This window comes from Patella vulgata, chromosome 8 (assembly GCF_932274485.2).
Source record: "Patella vulgata chromosome 8, xgPatVulg1.2, whole genome shotgun sequence".
Classification (NCBI taxonomy): domain Eukaryota; kingdom Metazoa; phylum Mollusca; class Gastropoda; family Patellidae; genus Patella; species Patella vulgata.
The window spans coordinates 54,779,806-54,806,746 of record NC_065886.2 but is presented as its reverse complement, the minus strand read 5'-3'; the positions used below and the strand labels follow the sequence as shown (position 1 = coordinate 54,806,746).

General features: G+C 34.4%; 2 protein-coding genes across 16 annotated transcripts; one reads left to right on the top strand and one right to left on the bottom strand.

Moving 5' to 3' along the window:
- The first annotated feature begins 146 nt into the window (after positions 1–146).
- Positions 147–12,682, top strand: LOC126829324 (phytanoyl-CoA dioxygenase domain-containing protein 1). Of its 8 annotated transcripts, none has more exons than XM_050559120.2 (10): positions 147–170; positions 3,452–3,539; positions 6,738–6,875; positions 7,828–7,974; positions 8,916–9,022; positions 9,711–9,762; positions 10,370–10,504; positions 10,999–11,111; positions 11,433–11,532; positions 12,138–12,682. In XM_050559120.2, the coding sequence occupies exons 2-10, from the start codon at positions 3,480–3,482 to the stop codon at positions 12,192–12,194; spliced, it is 909 nt and encodes a 302-aa protein (XP_050415077.2). In that variant the 5' UTR covers positions 147–170; positions 3,452–3,479; the 3' UTR covers positions 12,195–12,682. The 8 variants fall into 8 exon arrangements, with proteins under 8 accessions (XP_050415077.2, XP_050415071.2, XP_050415075.2 ...); XM_050559114.2 differs by lacking the exon at positions 147–170 and adding an exon at positions 354–459; XM_050559118.2 differs by lacking the exon at positions 147–170 and adding an exon at positions 378–445.
- A 788-nt stretch (positions 12,683–13,470) lies between these two features.
- On the bottom strand, positions 13,471–24,790 carry LOC126830140 (uncharacterized). Of its 8 annotated transcripts, none has more exons than XM_050560407.2 (12): positions 24,616–24,788; positions 23,199–23,534; positions 21,750–22,067; positions 20,284–20,571; positions 18,949–19,302; positions 17,969–18,079; positions 16,943–17,005; positions 16,506–16,565; positions 16,165–16,221; positions 15,613–15,684; positions 15,004–15,058; positions 13,471–13,849 (listed from the first exon to the last, which is right to left on the bottom strand). In XM_050560407.2, exons 1-11 carry the CDS (start codon positions 24,674–24,676, stop codon positions 15,006–15,008), a joined length of 1,773 nt encoding a protein of 590 aa, XP_050416364.2. In that variant the 5' UTR covers positions 24,677–24,788; the 3' UTR covers positions 13,471–13,849; positions 15,004–15,005. The 8 variants fall into 8 exon arrangements, with proteins under 8 accessions (XP_050416364.2, XP_050416360.2, XP_050416365.2 ...); XM_050560403.2 differs by having other exon boundaries at positions 16,165–16,239; positions 24,616–24,787; XM_050560405.2 differs by lacking the exon at positions 13,471–13,849 and adding an exon at positions 13,988–14,816 and having other exon boundaries at positions 16,165–16,239; positions 24,616–24,789.
- Between the last annotated feature and the right edge of the window lie 2,151 nt (positions 24,791–26,941).

Here is a 26,941-nt window from a genome sequence, read left to right as displayed (position 1 = left end):
CTATCATGATTAAAATGAAAAATAAATTCTCATGTACTAAATAAAGTGACTGGATAGACTTTTTAGAAATATCACTACAAAAAAGGAAATTAAATAAATATTTTGCGCTGAAATGTTTAATTAGCTAGGAAACAAACGAGGGAGGACTGTGGAACAGCCACAGGAAGTGGGTAATTGAGATCAGATTTTTAAAATGAAATGGTTTTTGCAATCTTATAATTATTTTAGTAGACACTAAACTATAAGTTTTCGCTAATTTACCCTCATATTTACATTTATAATAAGCAAATACAGTATTTGTGTGTTACAAGTTTAATTGTTGATTTTTATTTCATCACGTGACATTACTTTGGTTTCAAAATGGCGTCAAATGCGATTGATCACATTGATTTAGTCTGATTTTATTCATTCTTCATTCATAATGACATCTATAAATTTCAAGCATGTAATTGTAGAATGGTATAACATTAAACTACAAGTATAGGTTATATACATGTGATGACAATGATTAAAAAGCCCATGCACTCTCGTCACAGTCGTGATATATTACTTTTAAAGATGGTCTCTTATCCGACGATTAAAATAGTTTGACCCGGAAGGGATATACACAACACCATTACAACCTATGCAACTTTCTAAATGGATTCAAATACTATGTGCTAGTATGTAGCATATTGTCATTTTAATAAAGAATCAAGAGAAGACATCGTCAGATCAGAGACTGTTCAGTTCCTAATAATGTAGCTGTCTTTCACTTGCTATAATATTACGATGAGCTGGCAGAGGGGTAGTTCAGCTCTGAATGTAGGTCTCATTACACTTGGCCTGTACATTCAGGGACTGACCTATTGAATCCTTGGCTAAACTGAAATCACTTCCCAGTCAATTTTACTGGGCAACTTTTTACTGTTTAACGGTCATGTGTCAGTCCCTGTGAATGCCTGAACAATATAAATGAACATCTTAGTGAGAAAATAAGACCTTACTTACCTCGCTAGAACTAGTATGAGCGTCGATTCCCCGGTTGTACGTGACAAGGAGTTGGGTCGCCTGTTCAACCTTGTGGGTTTTCTCCGGGTCCTCCTAAAGGGCGAATTGTTGAAATGGAATTGAACCATTTGTTGGTCCCGAAATGACCTGGTTTGTCGAGTGGACGTTAAACCCTATTTCTCTCTCTCTCTCCAACTTTGAACCCCTTGTAAATGCTCTAATGACAAATTTATCATCCGATGTGTATTCAAATTTAAATGCATTATTGAGATTGGTAAAACAAAGAAGTCTATTTGATCAATTTTTGTTAATAATGTCTACAGTTATGGCCCTTGGTTAACTTTGTTGAACCATGTGAACCTTCTATCAGTATACAGTCTTGTCCTGCAACCTACAAAAGCTGCTGTGGGTGTCTGTTTCATTGTCTTGCCTGGCAACCTATCTTGTTTCTTTTGTGCCTCATCTGGGATTACCTTTTTGAATTTCTGGGAGTTGGATTTAATTACAGGGATATAATCATATTGAAGGTATCCATTAAGTTCGTTACATGAGCTAGTCTGTTAGTATTTAATATGTCAAAATTTTGATTTAAAGTTTCTGAAGTGATTTCCTTGAGATGTCCATCTTTTATCATATAATTCACTACATGTATTTATTCATGTCATAGTTTTTCAATTCATTTTATCTATTTTTATAAAGTAGAGTATATGACGTATACCATAGATTATAACCTTGGTTTAAGTTTTATCATAATTGTGTTATCAGTCGATAAGTGTATAAAATAAATTGTAGGACAAATTTTCCTGAGTAAGACAGCTGCAGTTTTTGATTGATCATCAGCTTAACAATATAATTCCTGGAAGTAGGATATAATTCCTGGAAGTAAAATATTATAATTCTTTGAAGTAAGATATTGTAATTCCTGGAAGTAAGATATTGTAATTCCTGGAAGTAAGATATTGTAATTCCTGGAAGTAGGATATCATAATTCCTGGAAGTAAGATATTATAATTCTTTGAAGTAAGATATTGTAATTCCTGGAAGTAAGATATTGTAATTCCTGGAAGTAGGATATCATAATTCCTGGAAGTGAGATATTATAATTCCTTGAAGTAGGATATCATAATTCCTGGAAGTAGGATGTTATTTTTAGTTTAGTTCTTTAGAATCTGTAAACTTATTAAAGGAAGTATGACTCTATTTTTTGGAGCCTTAAATAGATGAAAGAGGTGAAAAAGCACATATTATAGGGCGTATGACTCTATTACATATTAATGTAATATTATAGGGTGTATGACTCTATTACATATTATAGGGCGTATGACTCTATTACATATTGATGTAATATTATAGGGCGTATGACTCTATTACATATTATAGGGCGTATGACTCTATTACATATTAATGTAATATTATAGGGTGTATGACTCTATTACATATTATAGGGCGTATGACTCTATTACATATTGATGTAATATTATAGGGCGTATGACTCTATTACATATTGATGTAAAATTATAGGGCGTATGACTCTATTACATATTGATGTAATATTATAGGGCGTATGACTCTATTACATATTGATGTAATATTATAGGGCGTATGACTCTATTACATATTGATGTAATATGAATGTATATAAACTGATAATTTCAAATAAGTTTTCTTTGTTAAAATAAGTGAGCAGTCCAAATTGAATGGCAGTTGCTTGTATCTGGTTATTCCAGTCGACATCAGAAGTATGGTTTGACATTTACACTAACGTTCTGTCTCGTTCATCAATGTGCCTCATTAAAAAAAGCACTCGAGAGCATAGAGTACACTTTCTCACCAACTGATTTTAAAATTGTTCTGTGTGTCTTTAAAGATACATTATGGGAGATAAGATAAAGAGATGGCAGTTCTTGCTATAATAGTTAAAAACTAGATAGTGTAAAGGTAATTTGCTGAAAATTTCTGTCAAATTGATCCACTATGAGCCGAAAAAGAAGCGGGTGAAATTTTTGCATAGTCTTGGTCATCATTACTAAAATCATTAATATAAACAGCATAGTCTCGATTATCCACTTTTTCTGATTTAATTATCAACGGCCGTTTGCTGCATATAAGAATCTAATCCAGCCAACATCGAAGGCTAGCCTTGACATCAAGAGTTTATTATGGTCTGGATAAGTTAATTAATGTCTAATTGATAATTTAGATAACATTTCAGGCCTAAAGAAAGACTTGTAATAATCAGATTTTGCTCTTGCATAATGCATGTTTAATACAGGATATTAGGATGCCATATTTTCATGGTAAGATAACATATTGATTGGAACGGACCAATGTGTCAAAATCTCAGGATAATATTTAGCTTTACGCCTTTTAAACAGTGGACTTTAATGATCTTTACTTTCATTTACAAAAATAATTTGAATGCTGTTTTTCTCTGATTTTTCAAATTTATTTTTATTTTCAGAGAGTTTGTGAGTTGATTTGTAGACGTCATGACAACGGATCTAAGTAAAATACATAAACCACTGGGAGTTCTGTATGATCCAATCAAGGTTTGTTTAATATAGTTAAATACATAAACCACTGGGAGTTCTGTATGATCCAATCAAGGTTTGTTTAATACAGTTAAATACATAAACCACTGGGAGTTCTGTATGATCCAATCAAGGTTTGTTTAATACAGTTAAATACATAAACCACTGGGAGTTCTGTATGATCCAATCAAGGTTTGTTTAATATAGTTAAATACATAAACCACTGGGAGTTCTGTATGATCCAATCAAGGTTTGTTTAATACAGTTAAATACATAAACCACTGGGAGTTCTGTATGATCCAATCAAGGTTTGTGAAATATAGTTCAATACAATCACTTTATGATTGATGTCATTTTTGTTGAGAGACTAAAATGATAGGGAAGTGACATCCAGTGTTCTGGAAAACAAATGCATACTGTATCTTACTTGATATAAGCAGTGCCGGACTGGGCCCAGCTGTCCACCTATCCGTGACAGGTGGGTCTAAGCTCATTAAAAAAAAGTGGGCCTAAGCCTATAAAGAAAAAAGAAAAAAGAGAAAGAAAAAGAAAAAAGAAAAGAGAAAGAAATGAGAGGGAGAGGAAAGAAAAGAAAGAAGGAGAGGACAGGAGAGGCTGTGTCCTGTCCTCTCCTTCCTTCTTTCCTAATGATAGTGCTCTTAGGTCATTCTGTTATCTAATTGTATCAGGAAATCAAAAATTTGCCTTCTTCTGCTTTGATCTGAAATGCTTGGAAAATGGGTTTGTGGTTGTCAATTTTCAAAATTTTTCCCCCCCGACGCTTGCGTGCTCCTTCGGCACGTACTTGTGTTGGCCTTGGTCAATGATCTGACAGGTGGCCCTTCGGCCCACCAGTCCGGCACTGGATATAAGACAATAAAAATATTAAAAAAAACAGAATATGTAGTGTTTCTTCTGTAAGTGTCATTAAGTAATTGAACAGTAACACATTAAACACTATTTATATAATAACAATTACTGGTTTATTAACGTGAAAATAATGTGTGGTTGTGTTACCAACATTCAACACTAAAATATATTTGTAGTATAAAGGACTGTAGAGATATGTAAACTCTTACTGAAAATAGGATTTTGCTACAACCTTTTTCAATTTTCATAGATCTTGAATGAAAACTTAATTAAATTTGTGCACAGTAGCTCATCCATTCCATTTGAAAATTCTGTCAGCATTATTGAAGAAGCAGATCTTTCAATGTCATGGTCAAATCTTCATGACACCTTTTGGGGATGGTAGTGATTGTTAGATGGAACACTAGGATGGGTAAAGATGAACCATCTCACTTGTCAAGGGGTGCTGCCTTGGTGGAATGACAAGGAAAGTTTGCTTAATCATTCAGATAGGACAAGATGCTGAGGGGTTCATCTCTGTACACATTAGCAGTTGTATCTTGCTGTCTGGGCAAATTCTCCCCCTTGTATACTGCATGTATTATTATTATTATTACAACATATACTATTCAAAAAAAGTAGGGGATATTTGATTTTGGGGGCATAATACTAAAATATGCAAATGACTACGAAAAAAGTCACTATAGAACCTAACAGAAGAAACATTTCCAGTTACATGTGACGCCCAAACGCACCAATAGCTACCGCATGGAATGCAGGTGATGCTTGGGATCATCATGGGGGTCCAAACCAAGATTTGCACGACTCTGACTTTGAATGTTACAGTCATTGTGGCATTGAATTCCAGGGTGGAAACATCAGTTTAATTGTTTTAGTGACCAGAAAACAAATTTTGATATGCGTCGGCTTACCCAAAATGAAAGGTTACGTGCCCTTGGCATGCTACAGATCGGAACAACACAGGCGGTTGTGGCGCGGACGATGAATGTTTCTCAGTCTGTCATAAGCAGGCTATGGTCCAGATACCGTGATACACAATCTGTACAGGACAGACCACGCTCAGGTCGACCAAGGGCGACAACTCAAGCCCAGGATCGATTTATCCGTACCTTGGCCTTGAGAAATCGTGTCATCACAGCAAATCAGATCAGCGCTTGTCTTCAAACAGACACTGGCGTGAGAGTGAGTGGCCAGACGATTCGGAATCGACTGCATAGGGGTTACCTTCGCGCCCGACGTCCTCGCGTGATCCCTTGTTTGAGAGATCATCACATTCAGGCAAGACGTCGTTGGTGTAGGGATCGTCAACACTGGGATAATCGACGCTGGAGCAATGTGATGTTTTCAGATGAGTCAAGGTTCACTGTTGATTTTTTGGACAGACGTAGGAGGGTGTGGCGTCGTCGAAACGAGCGCTTCCAAGACGTTAACGTCATCAGACATGATCGATTTGGGGGTGGTTCTGTTATGGTGTGGGGAGGCATCACTGTTGCTGGAAGAACGGCTTTACATGTTGTTGCAGGGCGTGTTACAGGCCAGTTCTACCGGGACAACATCTTGGCAGTCCATGTTGTGCCGTTCGCACGACGTCATGGCCGCCGTTTCATCTTCCAGGATGACAACGCAAGATGTCACAGGGCCAGGATCGTTACAGGTTACCTCCATCAACAGAACATCACCACATTACCTTGGCCAGCACTGAGTCCCGACCTCTCCCCCATCGAGCATGTCTGGGACATGCTTGGACAGAGGTTACGTCAACGTCAACAACGTCCTGCCAATGTCCAAGAACTTGCTGCTGTGTTGCAAAAGGAATGGGACATTCTGGACCAAAATGACCTTAGACGTCTCATTAGGAGTATGCCACGTCGGATCAATGCTTGTTTGGCAAACAGAGCAGGATTTACCCGTTACTGACTTGGTTGTGATGCTGTGGTAACTTTGCTGTTTGACCCCGGGTATCATTTTACCCTTATAATGGTCAGTCTGTGCCTTACTTAGTCTAACGATCATTTGGAATAAATCGATGAATGTGAACTTCATTTCATTTTGTCATTTGTTTCTTCGTCAGTTTCATTAGGTGACTTTAATAACACTTAAAAATCAAATATCCCCTACTTTTTTTGAATAGTATATTTATAGTGCGCCCTTTCATATAACATGTTCAGGGGCACTTTACAAAGTGACAATGTAAATCATACATAAACAACAAGATTATGGACATGTTAATGATTGTATACAGAGTCAGTTAGAAGCATGTCTAGAAACAACTACAGTATTATCTCTGTTCATGTTCCCAACTCCAAAATATTTTAACGATAGGAAATATTGATGAATGTATTGTAGGATAAATCTGAATGGAGTAAGTTTAAACTAACTAATGAACAGATTGAAGAGTTTTGGAGAGATGGTTTTTTATTAAATATTCCTGTATTAACAGAAGAACAATGTGATAAAGTTCTACAAGATTATATTTACTTCTTAGTAAGTACGATCATCTTTTATTTTATAAAAATTCATTTCTTCAACTTTTCTCCGAGAGAGAGAGAGAAATGGGTTTAAGTCCACTCAACACAAACCCAGTCATTTCGGGACTAATATATGGTGCAATCTTGTTTCAATAATTTGCATGTGAGTACGTGTCATTAGCAGTGGGAGGACCCAGAGAAAACCGAAGAGGTCTTTTCTCAGAGGATAGTTATAAAGCATCCACATGTATGCAGATAACCTATAGAAACTTCATGAGTTTGGGAAGATGACACATACTTAGAAGTGTGGGATTGAATCCACAACACCTGCATTGATGACTGACCTTATGATTTAAAGCTCACACATTGGACCATTCAGCCATACAACTCTCACGTAGGAAAATAGGACCATTTATTAGTCTAAAAATAATCCAATTACTGGATTTGTTTTAATTCGTTGTTCATTTCCTTTTGTTTTATATTCCATATTTGGTAGTTTACCCGACCCAATTTAATTAACATTTGATGAGTTTTATCAGTGTGTTGTGTACTTTAAACATCCAATGAAAACAACACATTCTCCACCAATGTATGTATAAACTCATTAAAGTCATGTACATATATAATGCAGAACATTATCACCGTAGCAACACCAGCCACTCTCAATATATCACCGTAGAAACACCAGCCACTCTCAATATATCACCATAGAAACACCAGCCACTCTCAATATATCACTGTAGCAACACCAGCCACTCTTTATATATCGCCATAGAAACACCAGACACTTATGTTGTTCAGAAATTCAGAAACATAAAGATGAATTAAAAAAATAAATAAAAAACTTTGGTTAGATTGATTACTGTGGTGACAAACCTCATCACTGTCCAATTGATGAAATATATACGGTCAAAGATATTGAATGAATTCCATAGCTATATAAATGTTGTTTTTATGTTATTTTACAGACAGATAAAAGTCATCCAAGAAAGGATTTATTATATGAATTCCATAGCAACCAAAGTGGAGATCCTAATAATGTTCTCATGCATTGTTTAGGTCACTGGAGAGTTACGGAACATTTTCATGACCTGGTTTTTTTACCTAATGTAGTGGTAAGCAATTTTTCAAATATTTTCATTTTATTTATAATATAAGAAAAGTAAGTTTTTACATTCTACCTACAGTAGTCTCAATCCCTCCAGCCTAATTTGTCCCCCCTTGCCATAAATAAATGTCTGGACAACAAAGAAAATTTTGTCTCAATCCACCAGTTAACAATGCATTTTCCTTTCGTCCAATGAAAAGTTAGTTTTCTCTTCTGAACCAATAGTAAGATATAAAAAATTTTCCATTAACATTAACACTGTATAGACAATCAACATTCCAGACCAGTAATTGTTATAATTTATACAGAGACATTTTGAGCTTGAACGATCGAGACCATGTTCTACTCTTCTTGTAATAATTGTTCATGTTATCGTTTACATTAATTTCTGGGGATTGGCGATGGTGTGCTATGATCATAAAGTCTGTTATCTATGGGTTCAAGCTCACACATGTACGTAAACTAAGGTGTTTTATCGCGGAATACTCTTTGTTTAATATGAGTAAACCATAAACCCTCTTTCTCTCTCTTTAAAATTAAATACATATTTTCCCGAGATATAATACTAACAGTATTTATATAAATTAACAGGTACCTGCTTCCCAACTTCTGGATACTAACAATATTTGTATAAATTAACAGGTACCTGCTTCCGAACTTCTGGATACTAACAGTATTTATATAAATTAACAGGTACCTGCTTCCCAACTTCTGGATACTAACAATATTTATATAAATTAACAGGTACCTGCTTCCCAACTTCTGGATACTAACAATATTTATATAAATTAACAGGTACCTGCTTCCCAACTCCTGGATACTAACAATATTTATATAAATTAACAGGTACCTGCTTCCCAACTCCTGGATACTAACAATATTTATATAAATTAACAGGTACCTGCTTCCCAACTCCTGGATACTAACAATATTTATATAAATTAACAGGTACCTGCTTCCCAACTTCTGGATAAAAATAATCGAGAAGAAGCAGTAAGATTCTGGCATGATCAGCTGTTTGCTAAACCTCCTAATATAGGTGGAGGCGTGGCATGGTAAGTATCAATCATAGTCCTCCTAGATAGGTTTCTGACATGATCAGCTGTTTGCTTAACCTCCTAATATAGGTGGTAAGTATCAATCATGGTCCTCCTAGATGACAATCGAAGGTACAACCATGTTCTATGTGCATCATGTTCTGGGGACAATCGACTGATTATCATCAGATGAAGTTGTTCTGGATTTAAGGTCATTAGTACATCTAAGCTGGCAAAACTCTGGTGATGGTACTTGCTTTCAGTTTGTACATGACTGGTTTGTTGGTGACTGTGAGTGTGTTCGGTATTCAGTAAGATAAAGAAACAGATTTAAGTCCTCAACACACCCAAATAAAAGTTTAAGACCACACATAATCAAACATAGTCTTACAAAACAGTTTGGTACAAAAATTATTTAAAACGATCAGAACCCTCGTCGAAACATCGCCAGAAATAAATCCTTGACGTAACTTGTATTATATATAATTGTGTCATGTGTTATGATCAATTCACATAACCTAGATTTTAACCATAAATTTCTACTGATTTTACATTCATCTCCTGTTCAGTGAGTCTGTGTCTAGCTCACTGAGCCACAATGGCTCTCACACATGGATGCACTTGTGTAAAATTTTCCTATCCAAACAGTACACATCTTTTACTTTTTGTGATTGCTTTTAAGATTTTGTTGGTTTCATCTTTTAAGGCATCAAGATTATTCTTATTGGATCCGAACAGCTCCTATGAAACATCTTACTGTTAGTATATTAATTTACTTTGATTTAAAATCAAATTGTTCCCAAACTTGTTAAATTTAAAATCAAATTGTTCCCAAACTAGTTAAATTTACAACTGATCCTGATATTTGTATCCTGTTGTATATAACATGGCTAGAAACTGTTCAAATGATTTATTGCTTGTAATAAATAATGTCGCGACAGGTTTAAATATCTGAAAGAGGTTTACTGTTTTGTCAAAATCAAATTGAAACAAGTTAATATGAATTTAACGCATTATTTGTTGTGATAATTACTTGAGAAATAAAGAAACTATAAATAGAAACTACAGATAAACGTATTAACGTCAGTTCACTAAGAAATAGAACATCGTCATTTTAATATAAAAACAATTGTTACTGCTATTGGTAAATGGCTAATGTTTAGCAGCAGTTAAAACTAAATACTTACAGCACCAGTAGCCTAATACATAATATTAAAACAACCAAAAACAGACAATTGTAAGAGTTGTTTCCCCTTGATGTGTCAAGGGAGGTAATTTTTGTTGGGAAATATTTCTCAGTAATATTTCAACTGGTACATATAGAAATAGATACATTTTGTTATGTTTAAGATTGTTTTTATACAGGTTCATATAGCATTAGATGATCAGTCAGCTGAAAATGGTGCCTTACATTATATTCCTGGCTCTCATAACTGGAATCGAAATGGTCTTCCCTTACCAGTGACAGATTTTAATTTTAAAGATATGGAGTCAATACAGGTCTGATATTGTTCTTTAGAACTTGAGGAGTATAGAACTAACTTAATTATCAATTATTTTCGTCTTTAGAACTTGTGGAGCATAGAACTAACTTAATTATCAGTTATTTTCGTCTTTAGAACTTGAGGAGTATAGAACTAATTTAATTATCAATTATTTTCGTCTTTAGAACTTGAGGAGTATAGAACTAAACAAAGAGCTATATGCACCCCTTTTATACTTAGCAAGGTTTTACTTCTCAATTTGGATGCTCAGGTTCAAATTATTGAATTAAAGATATACCATGTTATTGTCAGGATTATACAAGACTAATACTTGTATATATTCAATCTGTTCTCACGTAATCACATCACTGTAAGGACTGTAACTTTGTTATGTATATATTCAATCTGTTCTCTCGTAATCACACCACTGTAAGGACTGTAGGTAGAATTTACAATCTAGAACTGTGGTTATTAAAAAAGTGTATTACGATAGTTTTTATATTAATATAGACTATTTTAACAGAAGAAGAAAAAGCAGCATTTAAACCTATTTGTGGTAATTTAAAGAAAGGTGAAGCTAGTTTTCATCATCCACTGGCTGTACATGGTTCATATGGTAATAGGTAGGTTCATATGGTAATAGGTAGGTCCCCAGATTTCACATTATATGAGTCTCTGGATCGTACATTACGCCTCAATTTATAATATAAGATCCATGTGTGGAAAATTTACAGAATACATTTAATACCGATTTTACTTATCAAATGTTCTTTGTTATTATTGCTTTCATAAATATTTCATTTGGGAGACAAGATGAAATTAGTTTTAATTGACTTCAAATAACGAATACCTTAAAAATCAGTTTGAAGGAACTGTTTGAATTTGAATGTTTTTGTGAACTGTATAAAAGTCAATGATTTAATTTTCTCTTTATATATCTAAAGGTCTCAACGTCCGAGAAGAGCGGCTGTATTAAATTATTTTGCTGATGGTGTTAAATCAAATACCAATGAAGAATTGTTGAAAGGTAGCAAGATACCCAAGGTAAATTAAATATAAACAAACTTGGTTGATACACCTACATTTAATGTGAACGTACATTGTTGTTACTTGAGTGGTGGGGTTGGATGGCCGAATGGTAATCGCGTGCGCGAAGTATCATAAGGCCTGTCATTGAGTCAACTGGCGTGGTTTCGATTCCCCGGTTGTACATGACAAGGAATGGGGTCGTCTGTCCAACCTTGTGTGTTTTCTCCAGGTCCTCATGTTTCCTCCCACTGCTGGGTACCCCTGCATGCAGACATATTGTTGAAATAAAGTTGAACCATGTGTTGGTCCCGAAATGACTTAGTTTGTGTCGAGTGGATGTTAAACCCCATTTCTTTCTCTCTCTCTGTTACTCAAGTAGATTATCTACAATATGTGAAATAATCAGTGGTTTGTACAGGTCGTACAGCATTTAGAAATATTTTCTTGACAGTTCAACATCTGTTCCCTTATCGTTTTTGAGAACAAATTGTTTTTGATCCAAATTTGAATTCATCAGAAAATATTTTCAAAATGTCTAATTTATTACTAATTTCTGTTGTTTTAATTTTTCTTAGAAGAATGTCCAAATTGTTAAAACATTTTTTTAAATTATGTTTCAGGGACAAAAGATGGAGGGCGATTTATACCCAATTGTTTTTGATCCAAAATGGATGTAAAATTTATAATGTTTTTAAACTTTGTGAGAAGATGCAACTACTGGCTTTGTTTTAAATTTTAGTGTCATGTTGTTACAAAGTAATATTTATATTAACTGCTGGCTTTTTAATATCAAGTGTTATATTGTTACAAAGTAATATTTATATAAACTACTGGCTTTGTTTTTAATTTTAGTGTTATGTTGTTACAAAGTAATATTTATACAAACTACTGGCTTTGTTTTAAATTTTAGTGTTATGTTGTTACAAAGTAATATTTATATTAACTGCTGGCTTTGATTTAAATTTTAACTGCTATGTGTTTATAAAGTAATATATATACAAACTACTGGCTTTGTTTTAAATTTTAGTGTTATGTTGTTACAAAGTAATATTTATATTAACTGCTGGCTTTGATTTAAATTTTAACTGCTATGTGTTTATAAAGTAAAATATGCACAGAACAGATATTTTAATGTAAATCCTGAATAAAATGGAATTAATGTATACATGTCACATGTTTATTTTACATGTTGGGGATTCCTGGTTTGGCTCGGTACCCTGTTTGGCTTGGTATCCAGTTTGGCTCGGTATCCAGTTTGGCTCGGTACCCTGTTTGGCTCGGTATCCAGTTTGGCTCGGTATCCAGTTTCGCTTGGTATCCAGTTTCGCTTGGTATCCAGTTTGGCTTGGTACCTTTCTTCTTTTAGTAATAATAATCTTAGATGATAATGAACAGAGTGTGTAAAACAATGAATCAAGGTGTTTGATCTCCACTGTTTTACAACAGAGTGTGTTAAACAATGAATCAAGGTGTTTGATCTCCACTGTTTTACAACAGAGAACCTATTATAGGCATACAACTAATGTACCAAGGAACCAAGTCAATTCTAGATACCGAGTGAAACCATGATACTGGTGTTTATTGTATGTGGTTACCTATATCAGGGAGGTAATTCACTTGCAAGGGATCTTTAGCAGTGGGAGAAAACCAGGAGACCAAAATGAGCCGGTAACCCTATTCCTTGTCAAATAGTCAAATACAAGCTTAGGATTGAAAAACCACCACTTGATTCATGACAGATCTTTTGATATAAAGTCACATGTGTTAGACGGTACCACTCACTGCCATCCCAACAATGTTTAAATCAAGACTACACTGTAATTATATTGCCTGAAATTTTCAACATATTCCCTTTTCATTATCATTATTTTTTAACAATAATAGGGAGAACTGTCATCTCTTTATCTAATTTAACCTAATGCCCCTTTAAATAAACAAATAAATATACAGATTAAAAATTTTAATTAATTTGAACAATTGAATATATATATATATACAATGTATATAATTAATATAAAGGGACATATTAATATCTTTCGAAGCCCTAGCATCGTAATGGTGGGCATAAATGTTTGTGCTTCTTATTAATACTAAACGAGAAAATTAACAGGAGATGAGAACCAAGCAACTTCCAAAACTATGATACAAAATTTATATGGATTGTTGTTTTATAAATTAACAGGGTTCACACACACAAAGTCAAACACCCAATGGTTTTAATGAATTCAGTTTCTTTTCTTTTTAAAAGTAGTAATTCCTCTTTAATGATCAGTTACACACAAAGAGTTTTCTTCTGTATACCAAGTTTATCGAGTAGTATAATGGTCAGAATCTGCAATATACACGATGATGTAAATACCCTACTGTTGTCCATTCATTTACACTTTCCTTATACATTAGATTCTTTCATTTACACTTTTATTATACACTTGGTTCTTTCATTTACAATTTCATTATACATGTACACTAATACACTAGGTTCTTTCATTTACACTTCCATTATACACTTGGGTCATTTCTTAAGGTCCATTCATTATACACTAGGTCCATTTATTTACACTTTCATTATACACTTGGTTCTTTCATTTACACTTTTATTCTACACTAGGTCCATTCATTATACACTTGGTCCATTCATTATACACTTTCATTATACACTAGGGTCTTTCATTTACACTTTTATTATACACTCGGGTCTTTTATTTACACTTGGATTATTTATTTACACTTTCATTATACACTAGGGTCTTTAATTTACACTTTTATTATACACTTGGGCAACTTTATACTGCATGTTTCAATAAATGGGTACATGCATACCAGCCCATCAGCTTGCTACATTATAATGATTGAGTTATTGGCTCCTGGAGGTTCTCATAATGTTTTTTCACACAGTTAGTATCAGAGTTCTTATTCCATTTTGAAATGAACCGACCAGAATTGGGTCAAATGAGATCTTAGTAGGCTGCCATTCCCTTTAATATAACCAGACTTCAACAAAAAGTATTCTTGGTAATTTGTTATGGAGGATAGGCTAATGTATGTTACTACCATAAAAATAATCACAAATAGCTACACCTTTCTGAAAATTTTCTATATTAGTACCCCATTGACATAAACGTTGGATGACAAGGCAAGTACCAGTTCAATATGATACAATATCACCTGTTTTCAGGATTAAATTCTGTGTCATTGAATTATAATTCCATCGTGACAATTGAGTAATCCCGCCATGGTGTTCAGAAGTGAACTGAGTTAAAGGTGATAATCCATCTTGTCTTTCTATATTCTAACAATAGCTAGACAAAACTCACTCATTTAATTTCTACACACAATATCAATCTGAATGGGTATCATTTGAAAGGGGGTCACCATACTTTGAGAATTTTTCTGAAAGTTGATTAAGTAAAATAGAAACAAGTGATCAATCTCTTTTAATGTAAATAGTACGTACAATATAAATACTATATATAATAAAATAGTTACCTTTATATACGAGTATCTAGTTCAGCTGGTATATACAGTTCATTCTCCATTATTTCTTTAAAAAAACAAAACTTAATGAATTCCAGATAACCAGTTAATACAGTCCAATAATCAACAGTTCATCCAACTGCAACACTATCGTTGGGGGGGGGGGGGGTTATTGTGACCACTTACAAGGAGAGACATTGCTCATACAGATTCTACTGTACATAGAGAGAGACCGAAATGGGGTTTAACATCCACTCAACACAAACTAGGTCATTTTGGGACTAACATATGGTTCAATTTTATTTCAATAATTTGCTTGCGCGTAGGGGTCTTTAGCAGTGGGAGGAAACCGGAGGACCCGGAGAAAACCCACGAAGTTGGACAGGCGACCCTACTACTTGTCATGTACAACTGGGGAATCAAAATCATGCCAGTTGACTCAATGACAGGCCTTATGATACAGCGTGCACATGCTAACCATTCGGCCATTCAACTCCCCCACTTCTACCAATAATATAATTAGTCATGAATATCTGAACAGTCTGTTATGTTATAGAACTGTGTACTAGTATTAAATAATCCGATTGGTTGAAGATAAAATAAAACAATGTTTAACTTTACCCATTTCTTGAATATTGATGGTTTTTGGTGGATCATCATCACCACTAACATAAAGATCATTTTCTATTATTTCTGTAATATTAATTCATCACAATAAATATAATTGGTGACTGACTGACTACACCTGATGGATTTGACAGGTGTTAATTACATTTGGACCCCACCAAAACCAGGTAAGTCTTGTATTTAGTCTTAATAGAATATGATTCACTGAACAAGGTATGCTCTGTAAGGTCAGAAAAACATTACTTTATCAGGATACACGATTGTCTATTAATATGTTGCAGATGGAATTAGTACCATGAAGATGGCATCAAAAGTTTCTTCTTCTGACCATACTATTGGGGGTAGAGCATGCATGCACTTAACCAATCTTCCAAACAGAGTTGTCTTCCCTTGTAGTAATGCTGGATAGCGAGACTTGTGTGGAGAATGGCACTTAACCTTATCTGTGCTAAAATATTCTCTAAGAATTTCACATCTTGAGTTCCCTTAAGAGGATGATCTATACTGTAAATATTATAAATTGTATTAATTTTTAAGACATCTTACCCATTTCATTCATGTAGATAATTTTCTTTTCATTAGTAGCTCCAGTTTCATTAGTAGCTCCAGTTTCATTGGTATCTGATTATTTATAGAAAGTGATTTTTATCCAATGAAATTATTACATACTAACAGACTTAAAATTTCTTTGATTTAAATTATCCAATCAAATTATGTGTTTTATTGCACACTGTCAGACTTTTAAAATTTCTGTTGAAAATGGCTGATTTAAATTAAAACATTTATTAAAACTAGGCTGTTAGGGGTTTATTATTAAATATAACTTACCTGTTGGATTATCTTGTTGATCATTTTAAGACAGGTTAGGGGTTTATTATTAAACTTACCTGTTGGATTATCTTGTTGATCATCATCAGCACTTATATACAGATCATTCTCTAATATTTCTTATCATTAAAATATAAATAAAATATAAATAAAATATAATTACTAGTAGGTTTATAATTACTTATCATTAAAATATAAATAAAATATAAATTACTAGTAGGTTTATAATTACTTATATTAAAAACTTCTAGAATTTCTGGTATAATACAATCTTCAGGAAACCAGAACGAGAAAGGGGGTTGATGTCTATTCGACACAAAGTAAGTCATTTTGGGACTAAGATGGTAGAATTTGTTTTTAATAATTTGTTTGCTTGTAGCGGTCTTTAGCAGTGGGAGGAAACTGGAGTGGCGGACGACCCTACTTATTGTCACGTACAAGTATTGGATCCACTTGACCTTATGATCTAAAGTTTTTATATAAAAGTTTATATTACCCATAGTGTTTTCCCTGGTTTGTTGTCGGATTGATTCTTGGTTTACATACACATTATCTTCTTCTGTTGGTAAAAATAATATATATTGATTATATTGATATACATGTACCAGGTTTCACTTGGTACCTAGTTTAACTTGATTTCTTAATAAAACCATGCATCATTTACATAAACTTTATGTGGCATTTGGCGATTGAGAACAAAAGTGATATAACATGATCAATAAATTGTTTTAAAATAGCTTCTAATTAAAACAAGAAACCAAATGTTTATTCTGTCATTATTTACACGTCGATTTGGTTCCATGTTTTCATGCAGAACCTATTTTAAAACAATTTATTGATCATGTTATATCACTTTTGTTCTGATTATCTTCTGAACGTTTCAATCATTCACCTGTTTATTATTCGCATAGATTTCATGTTGTACATTATTTACATTTCTTTAACTGGATGGATTTGAAAAGTATTTGGGACTATTTATCAGTGAAATAATTCAAAAGGTATTGTAAATCTATCATTAACATTTCACATGTATGATAACTTCACTCTCAACTTGCAGGTCAACCAATAGTTTTAAGAAAAAATGTCAAATTATCTTTTGCCAGATTGACAAGTCTCAACAAACTCACATTAGCTTACATAAACAAATGGTTCATATTTTTTTCATCCAGAAATCAAATTTCTTATTTCTGCTGATTTTGCTCAAATAGCATCCGTCAGTTCATTTTCCGTAACCGTAGATTGTTTATTATTGTGGTAAATGGTACCTGACAATCGAGTCTAAGTCTCGATTATCCATTATATCGTTACAGTTTTAAATCTCGCAGGTCTTCTAATCCGTTTGAATCTCGACCATCCGATGGTCTAGAGAGTGTAAGTTTGTCATGTTAATAAATGTCTACAATAGTTAATATAACAGTTAAGGCCCAAAGACAGACCTGCAATTGGTAGATTTATATAAGGCATGTTTAAGGAGTGATTTAAAAGTCAATAGGGTGATAGAAAGAATAATACATGTACTCACTTTTAACATTATTACATCTTTTTCTAAGTATTATCAATATTATAATAATAATTATAATGACCACTACAATTACAATTCCTATAATAACTGGTAAATATTGGTAAATATTCTCTGAAAGATATCAATAATAACTGGTAAATATTGGTAAATATTCTCTGAAAGATATCAATTGTTCAAAAGATAAAACAATGTATTTATAGCCAGTGGTAACTATATACACTACAGGTCAAGTTCACACCAATCTGATTAAAATTATTTCAGCTATCTTCCACTCAAAGTCCCAAATATAGACCTACCATAAAACGACTTTGCCATTTATTGAAAACACTCTTAATCCCCTTAAACGCCAGTGACGGAATACATATTAGATATGTTGATTCCTTAATTATCATATACACAGCTGGGATGTGTACTCATTAAGGCCTTACTGATTCCTTATATTACCCTAAAAAGACTTTTAGCTACTCTTTCATTTTTCAACTGTAGTCATTTCACTAGCTTAGAAATAAAAAAGTCCCATTTTTATGCAAATTAAAAAAAATAGCTTATGTCAGTATTTTTGCTTTGAAAAAAAAATTATATATAAAAATATGTATCTTTTTGGGAAAGTACCAGAAATCCCACAAATCTCATGTAAAAAAATAATAATTAAATTAAAATTGTTCAGAATTTGGTGGAATTATTTATTGGGCCCTTAACAAGACCCTTCTTGAAATTCATTGAGATCACCTGCCATTTGTATTTTTGATAATTTGGCCATTTTATTACATTCCATTGTATCTTTTCAATTTCTTAATCTCTTATCGTTCTTCTATTTATGTTGTGTTTATCATGCCCATTTTTAATTCAGAATTGTTCTGGGGTTTTTAATTGCCCCTTACGAAGCTGAATCTGAGAAGTACTTGTATAAAATATTTTACTATTTGAGTAATGAGTGACTGAGGTGTTGGATTATTTGATAACCCTAACCCTAACCCTACCTTTATCTTCAAATATAATTATGATAACCTGGTCAGATTCTGTACATCGGTATTGGTTACAAACGATTACTGTAAAATTAAGTTCATCAATTGGTGCTGTGATCGTTAAACTAGATGATACAACTGTAACCTTTCGATCAATATCGTTATTATATATTCTCATTGTTCTCGTTAATGTGCTGTATGTTGTCTCGATAGGTAATAACGTCTTATCTTTAGTTATTGTGTTAACTTGATACCATGTCGTGTTCATGCTACTACTTCTGTTGACCAGAAATGTTGCTTTAAGTCCAATGTTCGATCCTTGAGGCTTCTCTGTGATTTCATTGTTAATTTCTAGTGACTTTGGAGGTGCTAAAAAAAAAGGCTAAAGTTTAAATTATAGTGTACAAACTTATTAATAACATTATCTATCATCAACTAGTGATTTGTCAGCTACCCAGACCAACAATACTGGCAAATTATAGTAAAAAAAAGGTAATATTCTATGGAAATAGAAGATATCTATGATGTTTTTGGTGTACCAAACCAGTGCAGAATTTACCTTTCACTATTCTACCAGTACCCGGGGGGCGGATGGCCGAATGGTTAGCGTGTGGGCACTGTATCATAAGGCCTGTCATTGAGTCAACTGGCGTGGTTTCAAATCCCCGGTTGTACGTGACAAGGAGTAGAGTCGCCTGTCCAACCTCGTGGGTTTCCTCCCACTGCTAAAGACCCCTACGCGCGAGCGAATTATTGAAATAAAATTAAACCATATTATGTTAGTCCCGAAATGACCTATTTTGTGTCGAGTGGACGTTAAACCCCATCTCTCTCTCTCTGTCTCTACCTATTATAACTGGAATTGATTTGATATTTGATGTTTATTTCTTACAATGTATGTGTAATTTATCTTGTCCACGTGTTTGTCTTAGTGGTATTGTTTAGTGTATAGTGTTGTCCTCCTGGACTGACTATTATACATGAACACAGGATTTGACAGTTAGTTACCGTACATATAACCTATAGGTTTTTTGTTCCATCCGATAGACCACTGATCTCCTAGTCAGTAAGCCAGTGTTTGACTCACTAGTTTACCTGGTTACCAGTCTGACTCACTAGTTTTACCTGGTTACCAGTCTGACTCACTAGTTTACCTGGTTACCAGTCTGACTCACTAGTTTTACCTGGTTACCAGTCTGAGTCACTAGTTTTACCTGGTTACCAGTCTGACTCACTAGTTTTACCTGGTTACCAGTCTGACTCACTAGTTTACCTGATAACCAGTCTGGCTTGCTAAACTGTTGTACCCTATCCTTGATCAACCAAAATCAGAAACCCCCAAGTTCTTACCCTGTATTTGAAGATACTCTTGCGCCGTTTGAAATACAGATCCTTTAAGATTTTTGATACCATTACTAATATTACATACATATATTCCTTCATCTAGTATTGTTATATTATCTAACAATAGAGTTGTAAGATGTTCTTCCTGGATTCCATTCAGTTCTCTTATAAACTGATTATCTACATAATGTCTCCAGTTATTGATAGTATAATTAACTGGGCTACCATCAGCTATACAAGTCATTTCACTTCTATCTTCTGTGGAATTTAAACTTATGTTTAATCTAGGGGCATCTGTAAAAAAGAGGTATATGAATCTATTAACTTTGTAATACTGCAATAAATAAAGTAGGCATACATGTCATGGGTAGCACGATTTACCCAAATCTACCAAAATCCACCATTATTTTAACTCTTATCACAATAATTTATATCAATATTTGATAATATACCTTTCTTTATGCCAAAGTGTCATTTTTAATTTAAAATCGTAGCAAGTTTGGAAGTCATAACCAAGGGACATTACTTGTACCAAAACCACATTTGAAGACAAAAACGTTATGGACGTCAAATTAAAAAAACCATTTGGCATAAAGAAGGTAAATTATTTAAATTATTGTAATAGAAGTTGAAATAATGGTGGATTTGAGTAAATCAAGATATCAATGTCATGGTCAGACATAATTTCAGATTTTGTCAGGTAGAGTTTCTCTGGTGCCTTTCATTATTGTGGTCACACAATAGACTTTAGACTTATTACATAAGGTGGAGAGGGTGGGCTTGGTTAGCCGAATGGTTAATGCATGATCACAAGGTCTGTCATTAAGTCAAGTTGTGTGGTTGCCTGTCCAACCTCATGGGTTTTCTCCGGGTTCTCCGGTTACCTCTCACTGTTAAACACCTGTACGTGCAAGTGAATTATTGAAATAAAACTAAACCACATGTTAGTCCAGAAATGACCTAGGTTGTGTCGAGTGGACGTTAAACCCCATTTCTCTCTGTCTCTTATTACTTATCCTTACGTTATGCATGGGTTTGATGAAGTTTGATCTGAACATCATTTGTTCTAGTAAACATACTATATATAAGTATGTTACACACATCTACACACAGGGCCCACAGGGAGTTAAGATGATCTAGAGTGTCACGTTTTGATCTCTAGTTAGCCGATGACCTCTGGTCATGGTTTGGATCCCTGGTGTGACAGTATGTGTCATGGTGATAGGGGCACCTTCTCAACCTCATTGGTTTACTCCGGGAAAGACCCCTGGGTGTGCACTAAGATGAAAAAAAACAACAAAATAAGACAGGTGGACGTTAAACACCACAAACAATAACAACCACCTTGTACCTGTACACACCCAGACTATTGACAGGTGGACGATAAACACTACAAACAATAATAACCACCTTGTACCTGTACACACCCAGACTATTGGCTTGTTTAGACATATAAATATAATATTACTTACAATTCATTTGTATTTCGATAACATCATTATCAACACATGTATTATTTCTAATTCCTCCATTACATTCATACATTCCACCATCATCTTTGGTAATGTTGTTTTTTAAGTATAAAGATTTATTTGTAGTAATGGATTGCTCTCCCTCTCGATAAATTGTCCATTTGTACGATATTTCTTTGTCATTATAATTTGTATTTGATGTGCAGTTCAGCTCTAGGTCGTTGCCTTCTGTTAGTATGAGAACTTTGTGTTGATCGTTTCTATTCTCGGAGTATTTATGGGTAATCATGGTGTTTAGATCACAATCTTTAGGTTGTTCTGAAAGAAATAAGTAGGTCTAGTTATATTGTGGTCTTTCAAGGGGTGTAGGTGTAATTGCTGTTAGTCATTCAGTACTTTTAGCAGGAGATGGGAGTGAGTGGGCTCCAGAAATTTCAGATCTCCATACTGAACTGTTGTAGAGACAATTCACGAGAAATTGAACACTGTATTTTGGTATCTGGTCTCCCTAAATTAAACATGAACAATGAGGGAAGGAGATTGGCACCCCCTGCCGCCCCTTTGGATCAGTGGTTGTTCTACTAGTCATTCGGATAATACAATATCTGAGAATGTATATGTAAAAGAAACTCTGACAGTTGGAGATTGAAGAGCAGGCCCTTACCCCTGCAGGATCTCTAACATTAAAATAATCCCCCCCGCAAAACAGAAGTCCCCAACTACCTGTCTCACGACCTACATTTTACTACCACCCTGGCAAAATATTATTCTGTGCACAACTATATGGTTGTTCCTAATAACATAGACTTTTTGGTCATGGTAGGTCTAATCATATGTCTTGAAATGGGGAGCCATGATGGCAAATAGGGTAGGACACTGTCTAGCTATCATGGAGGTCGCGTATTCAATCCCTGCATTGGCTGAGAAAGATTATCTGGATTTTCCAACATGTTTTCCACTTGTCAGTGATGCAGGATGGAGGGCCTGACAAGGACAGCTGTCTAGTTGTTCGGATTGTACGAAAAACCAAGGTCCCGTGTATACATTGACATGTACGTAAAACAATCTTTGCAGTTGGAATTCGATATCAGAGTAGACCGTAGTGCAGCTGCCTGGGCAAAATTTCCCTCTTCACTAGCCCAGTCAGAGCAGAACAGTAGGACGTTAAACCCCATTTCATAATAATTTGATGTCTTGAAATGAAATGTAGTCCCGAAATGACCTAGTTTGTGTCGAGTGGACTTTAAACCATTTCTCTTTCTCTGAAATGAAATGTAGTATGGTGTATAACTTTGAAAGCGCAGTTGGATCTCCGAATGCAAGTTTGGATGTTATGTTATGAATCTGGTTAAATGAAGATTATTATGTATTTGATATTACACAATGTAAAATGTATTTGATAAGAAATAAGTATTATAATAATAAAACAATAATTTATTTAAATAGTACCTTCAACATTGAGTAGATGATAATTTGATCGATCACCTTGATTTCTACACGTCCATATTGTGTTTGAATCTCTGGTGATATTAAGCATCTTAATAACCAATGTTTTTGTGTAATAAGTTGCTCTACATCCATAATCCAACTCGGTTTCACTGATTAATTCACAGGCCGTCCATGACAGCAGTCCATCTCTCTCTACAGTTGCAATCTCTGTGTCATTTCTGTAAAATGAAGCTTTTTTTAATGAAAATGAAAACCAACTTGACTTGGAACATCGAAGTTGAAATTCTCTATTTTCTAGAGGAATGCCTATTCCTTGTAATACAAGACCTCCCGAAACTGAAAAAAAAAACCGGGTACCAGTAAAATAAATTTGTATGAATGTTTCTAAAGGCATTTAATACGTAGGTTGGAAATGAAAAACATCAGTTAATATAATAAAATACATGTATAAACATTTGAACACTGTTAGAATTATTTTAGAAATTATAAGGATCTTATCATAAACAGCTGTCCATTTTTATAATATATTTAACTGGTAACTTTTGTTTTTGATTTGTTTTCCAACGTGGTTTCCCCTTGTCAGTGGTGCAGAACGGAGGGCCTGACAAGGACAGCTGTCTAGTCTTTCAGATGAGACGAAAAACCAAGGTCCCGTGTATACATTGAAATGCACGTAAAAGATCCCTTGGCAGTTGGAATTCGATATAAGAGTAGGCGATAGTGCTGCTGCCCGGGCAAGATTTCCCTCATAGCACACTGTATGGCGTATTCCCGTCTTCATTAGCCCAGTTCGGAGCAGAACAGTAGGATGTTAAACCCCATTTCATTTCATTTCATTTCATTTTTGATTTGGACCACAGGGATCCAGATTTTTAATCCTAGTTCGGCTTACTATTTCTTATTTTGATCCTATCTGGTGCATTATTTGAGAGAGAGAGAGAGAGAGAGAGAGAGAGATGGGATTTAACATCCACTTGATACAAACTAGGTCATTTTGGGACTAACATATGGTTCAATTGATTTCTATAAATCGATTGTGAGTAGGGGTCTTTAGCAGTGGGAGGAAAATAGGAGACAACCTATACAAGGTTAGACAGGCAACTCTTTTCCTTGCTCTGTACAGACGGGGAATCAATGACAGACCCTATGATCTAAACTGCATGCGTTAAACAATTTGGCCACCCAACCCTCCTATTATTTAAGGAAGGGGATCAGTGTGATGGCAGGTAGGGTGAGCAAGTATTTTCCAAGAAAAGGAAGCAGATTTTGAATAGTCATTCCAAAAGGACAAACATTCAAAAAAAGTTGTTGAATTTTAGTAGTGTTTCCAAAGGACAAACATTCAAAAAAAGTTATTGTATTGTAGGCCTACTTATCTTCAACTCATGGGATGACTGAATGAATTATTTATACTCACCGCTATTCAGAATAATCTGTTGATTAAACAGTATGAGAAATACAGAGAATAATTTTATCATGATGTTTACTTGAACTACTATAAATATTTAATACTATAGTGTTATTATAGTCTGATGACAGGAAATCTAGTAAGAATTTACTTCCTTGTTCCACATGTCACTCTTCAAATCATTGTCTCATTTTTCTTAAAGCTCTCATATATTAACACTACAAACAGTATAGAAAACTAGAACAATAGAGTCTATTTAATTTAAATCTAAATATCGAAATGTTTATAGGTTGCTCTATGAAATGAATTTCAAAACATTTGTTCATTTCTATACCAGGGCTACATTTAAGGGGCAAATTGAGATATTAAAGTACTTTTTGGATATAATGACACCTACTACTTGATGAATTTCAACCTGATTTATTAAGTATGTTGCTCAGGTATAGCTTTGTTATAATGTAGGGTGCAGAAGGATCAATTAACATACTGAAACATTTTCCAACCAGCGGCTGCCAGACAGGATACGCCCACATTTTGCAAGAGATGGATAGAGAACAAGCTAAAAACAAAAACCATTTTTTGTATAATCAGGGTCAATAATCTAGAAAGTTATGGTCTGAAATGCCCAAATATCAAAAGGGACTGAGATCTTTGGGATATAAAGATATGTTTTAAGTTTCATCAGAATCGGATAAGAATTGTGACCTCTAGAGGGTCCATAACCTTCGTATTGCATACTTTTACACAATTTGCATTCAAAGAGCGACCATTTTGTCGGGCAGTTTCATTTCGATTTTCCCCGAAATCCAAATTCAACCTTCATTATGATGGAATGGTGATATATTCAAACGGTTTTTTAAAACATAAAAATTATGACCGCTATAGGGTCCACAAGCTAAAAACTTGATTTTTCGTACAATCAGGGGCCATAATTCAGGAAGTTACGGTCTGATATGCGCGAATATTGAAAGGAACTGAGATCTTTGGGTTATAAACTTATATTTCAAGTTTCAACAAAATCGGATAAAAATTGTGACCTCTATGGGGTCCACAAACTAAACACATGATTTTTCGTACAATCAGGGGTCATAATCCATGAAGTTTCGGTCCGATACATGCCAATATCGAAAGCAACCGAGATCTTTTGGAGATAAACCTATATTTCAAGTTTCATCAAAATCGTATAAGAATTGTGACCTGTAGAGTGTCCACAAACAATTGTGGACGGACGGACAGGGGCAACGACAATATACAGCCAAGTGAAAATGTGGGCGTATAAAAATTAAATAGTGTTTAACTAGGAAAATGAAGACGAAAAAATTTAAGTGGACAGTGGCACTAGAGCCTATTCTTATTTATAATTACGATTGTCACGATTGTCAATGAATATTTCGTAGGGTCGCCTGTCCAACCAGGTGGGTTTTCTCCGTGTCCTCCGGTTTCCTCCCACTGCTAAAGACCCCTACGCGCAAGCGAATTATTGAAATAAAAAAATTAAACCATATGTTAGTCCCGAAATGACCTAGTTTGTGTCGCGTGGATGTTAAACACTGTAATATTCCTGGGAACTCTTGGCCAACACTGGGATTGAAACCCAGATCTCCTGGTTAGTTAGCTTGTGGCCTACTCACTGAGTCACTGTGGCTGTTTAAACCCACATTTGGCAGATTTGTTGCTTTAGATGGTCTGACATTATTCAGGTTTGTTCATTTAATGAATTTTCTCAGCCTCAATCTGAGACAGATCTCTATTTTGTTTCGCTTTTTTATACTTTTTGATGGCCTCTACTACATAAAGATCTGACCGGTTGTAGTGGGAGGTTGTTTTTAACTCTATGACATCTGACATTTGATTAACCAATCAGCGTTGATGTTTCTAGTAGGTTACCCACAGTTCTGTGCACCTCACACCAAAAACTCACCATAACAGAATGTTTCATTGGCTAATCCCTCACATCATCCAGAACAGGGGTTATATAACAACTTTTCAAGTCCTAGTGTAGTAAACACAAGTAAAACGAAATTTTGAATTATAAAATAGAATCTGTGTTTTAATCAGATTGCCTCAGCCCCACAGCAACAAATTTAAACTTTTCTTGTACCTAGACATTTTCTCAAACATGTAGATAAAAATATATATTATCCATCATGGGCAGTGTGCATAATTCTTCCCCATTAAAGCTACATTTAAAGTGAAAAAAAAAATTGAAACAGACCAGTTTGAGCAGGGTTCAAACTAGGATCAATTTTAGGTGTCTTCTCACAAATAGCAACAGTAATAGTACCATTCCATCTTGTTCTGCCATTTGAGGGTCAGATATATCAGATCAATGGGT

Excerpts from the sequence above, each read along its gene's own strand:
- LOC126829324 (XM_050559120.2), top strand. The coding sequence starts at position 3,480 with ATGACAACGGATCTAAGTAAAATACATAAACCACTGGGAGTTCTGTAT. Across the intron at positions 6,876-7,827 it reads AAGATTATATTTACTTCTTA|ACAGATAAAAGTCATCCAAG; the intron begins GTAAGTACGATC and ends GTTATTTTACAG. Across the intron at positions 9,763-10,369 it reads CTCCTATGAAACATCTTACT|GTTCATATAGCATTAGATGA; the intron begins GTTAGTATATTA and ends GTTTTTATACAG.
- LOC126830140 (XM_050560405.2), bottom strand. The coding sequence starts at position 24,676 with ATGATAAAATTATTCTCTGTATTTCTCATACTGTTTAATCAACAGATT. Across the intron at positions 17,006-17,968 it reads AAGATGTAATAATGTTAAAA|AAGAAGATAATGTGTATGTA; the intron begins GTGAGTACATGT and ends TTTTACCAACAG. Across the intron at positions 16,240-16,505 it reads TCAACAAGATAATCCAACAG|ATACCAATGAAACTGGAGCT; the intron begins GTAAGTTTAATA and ends ATAAATAATCAG.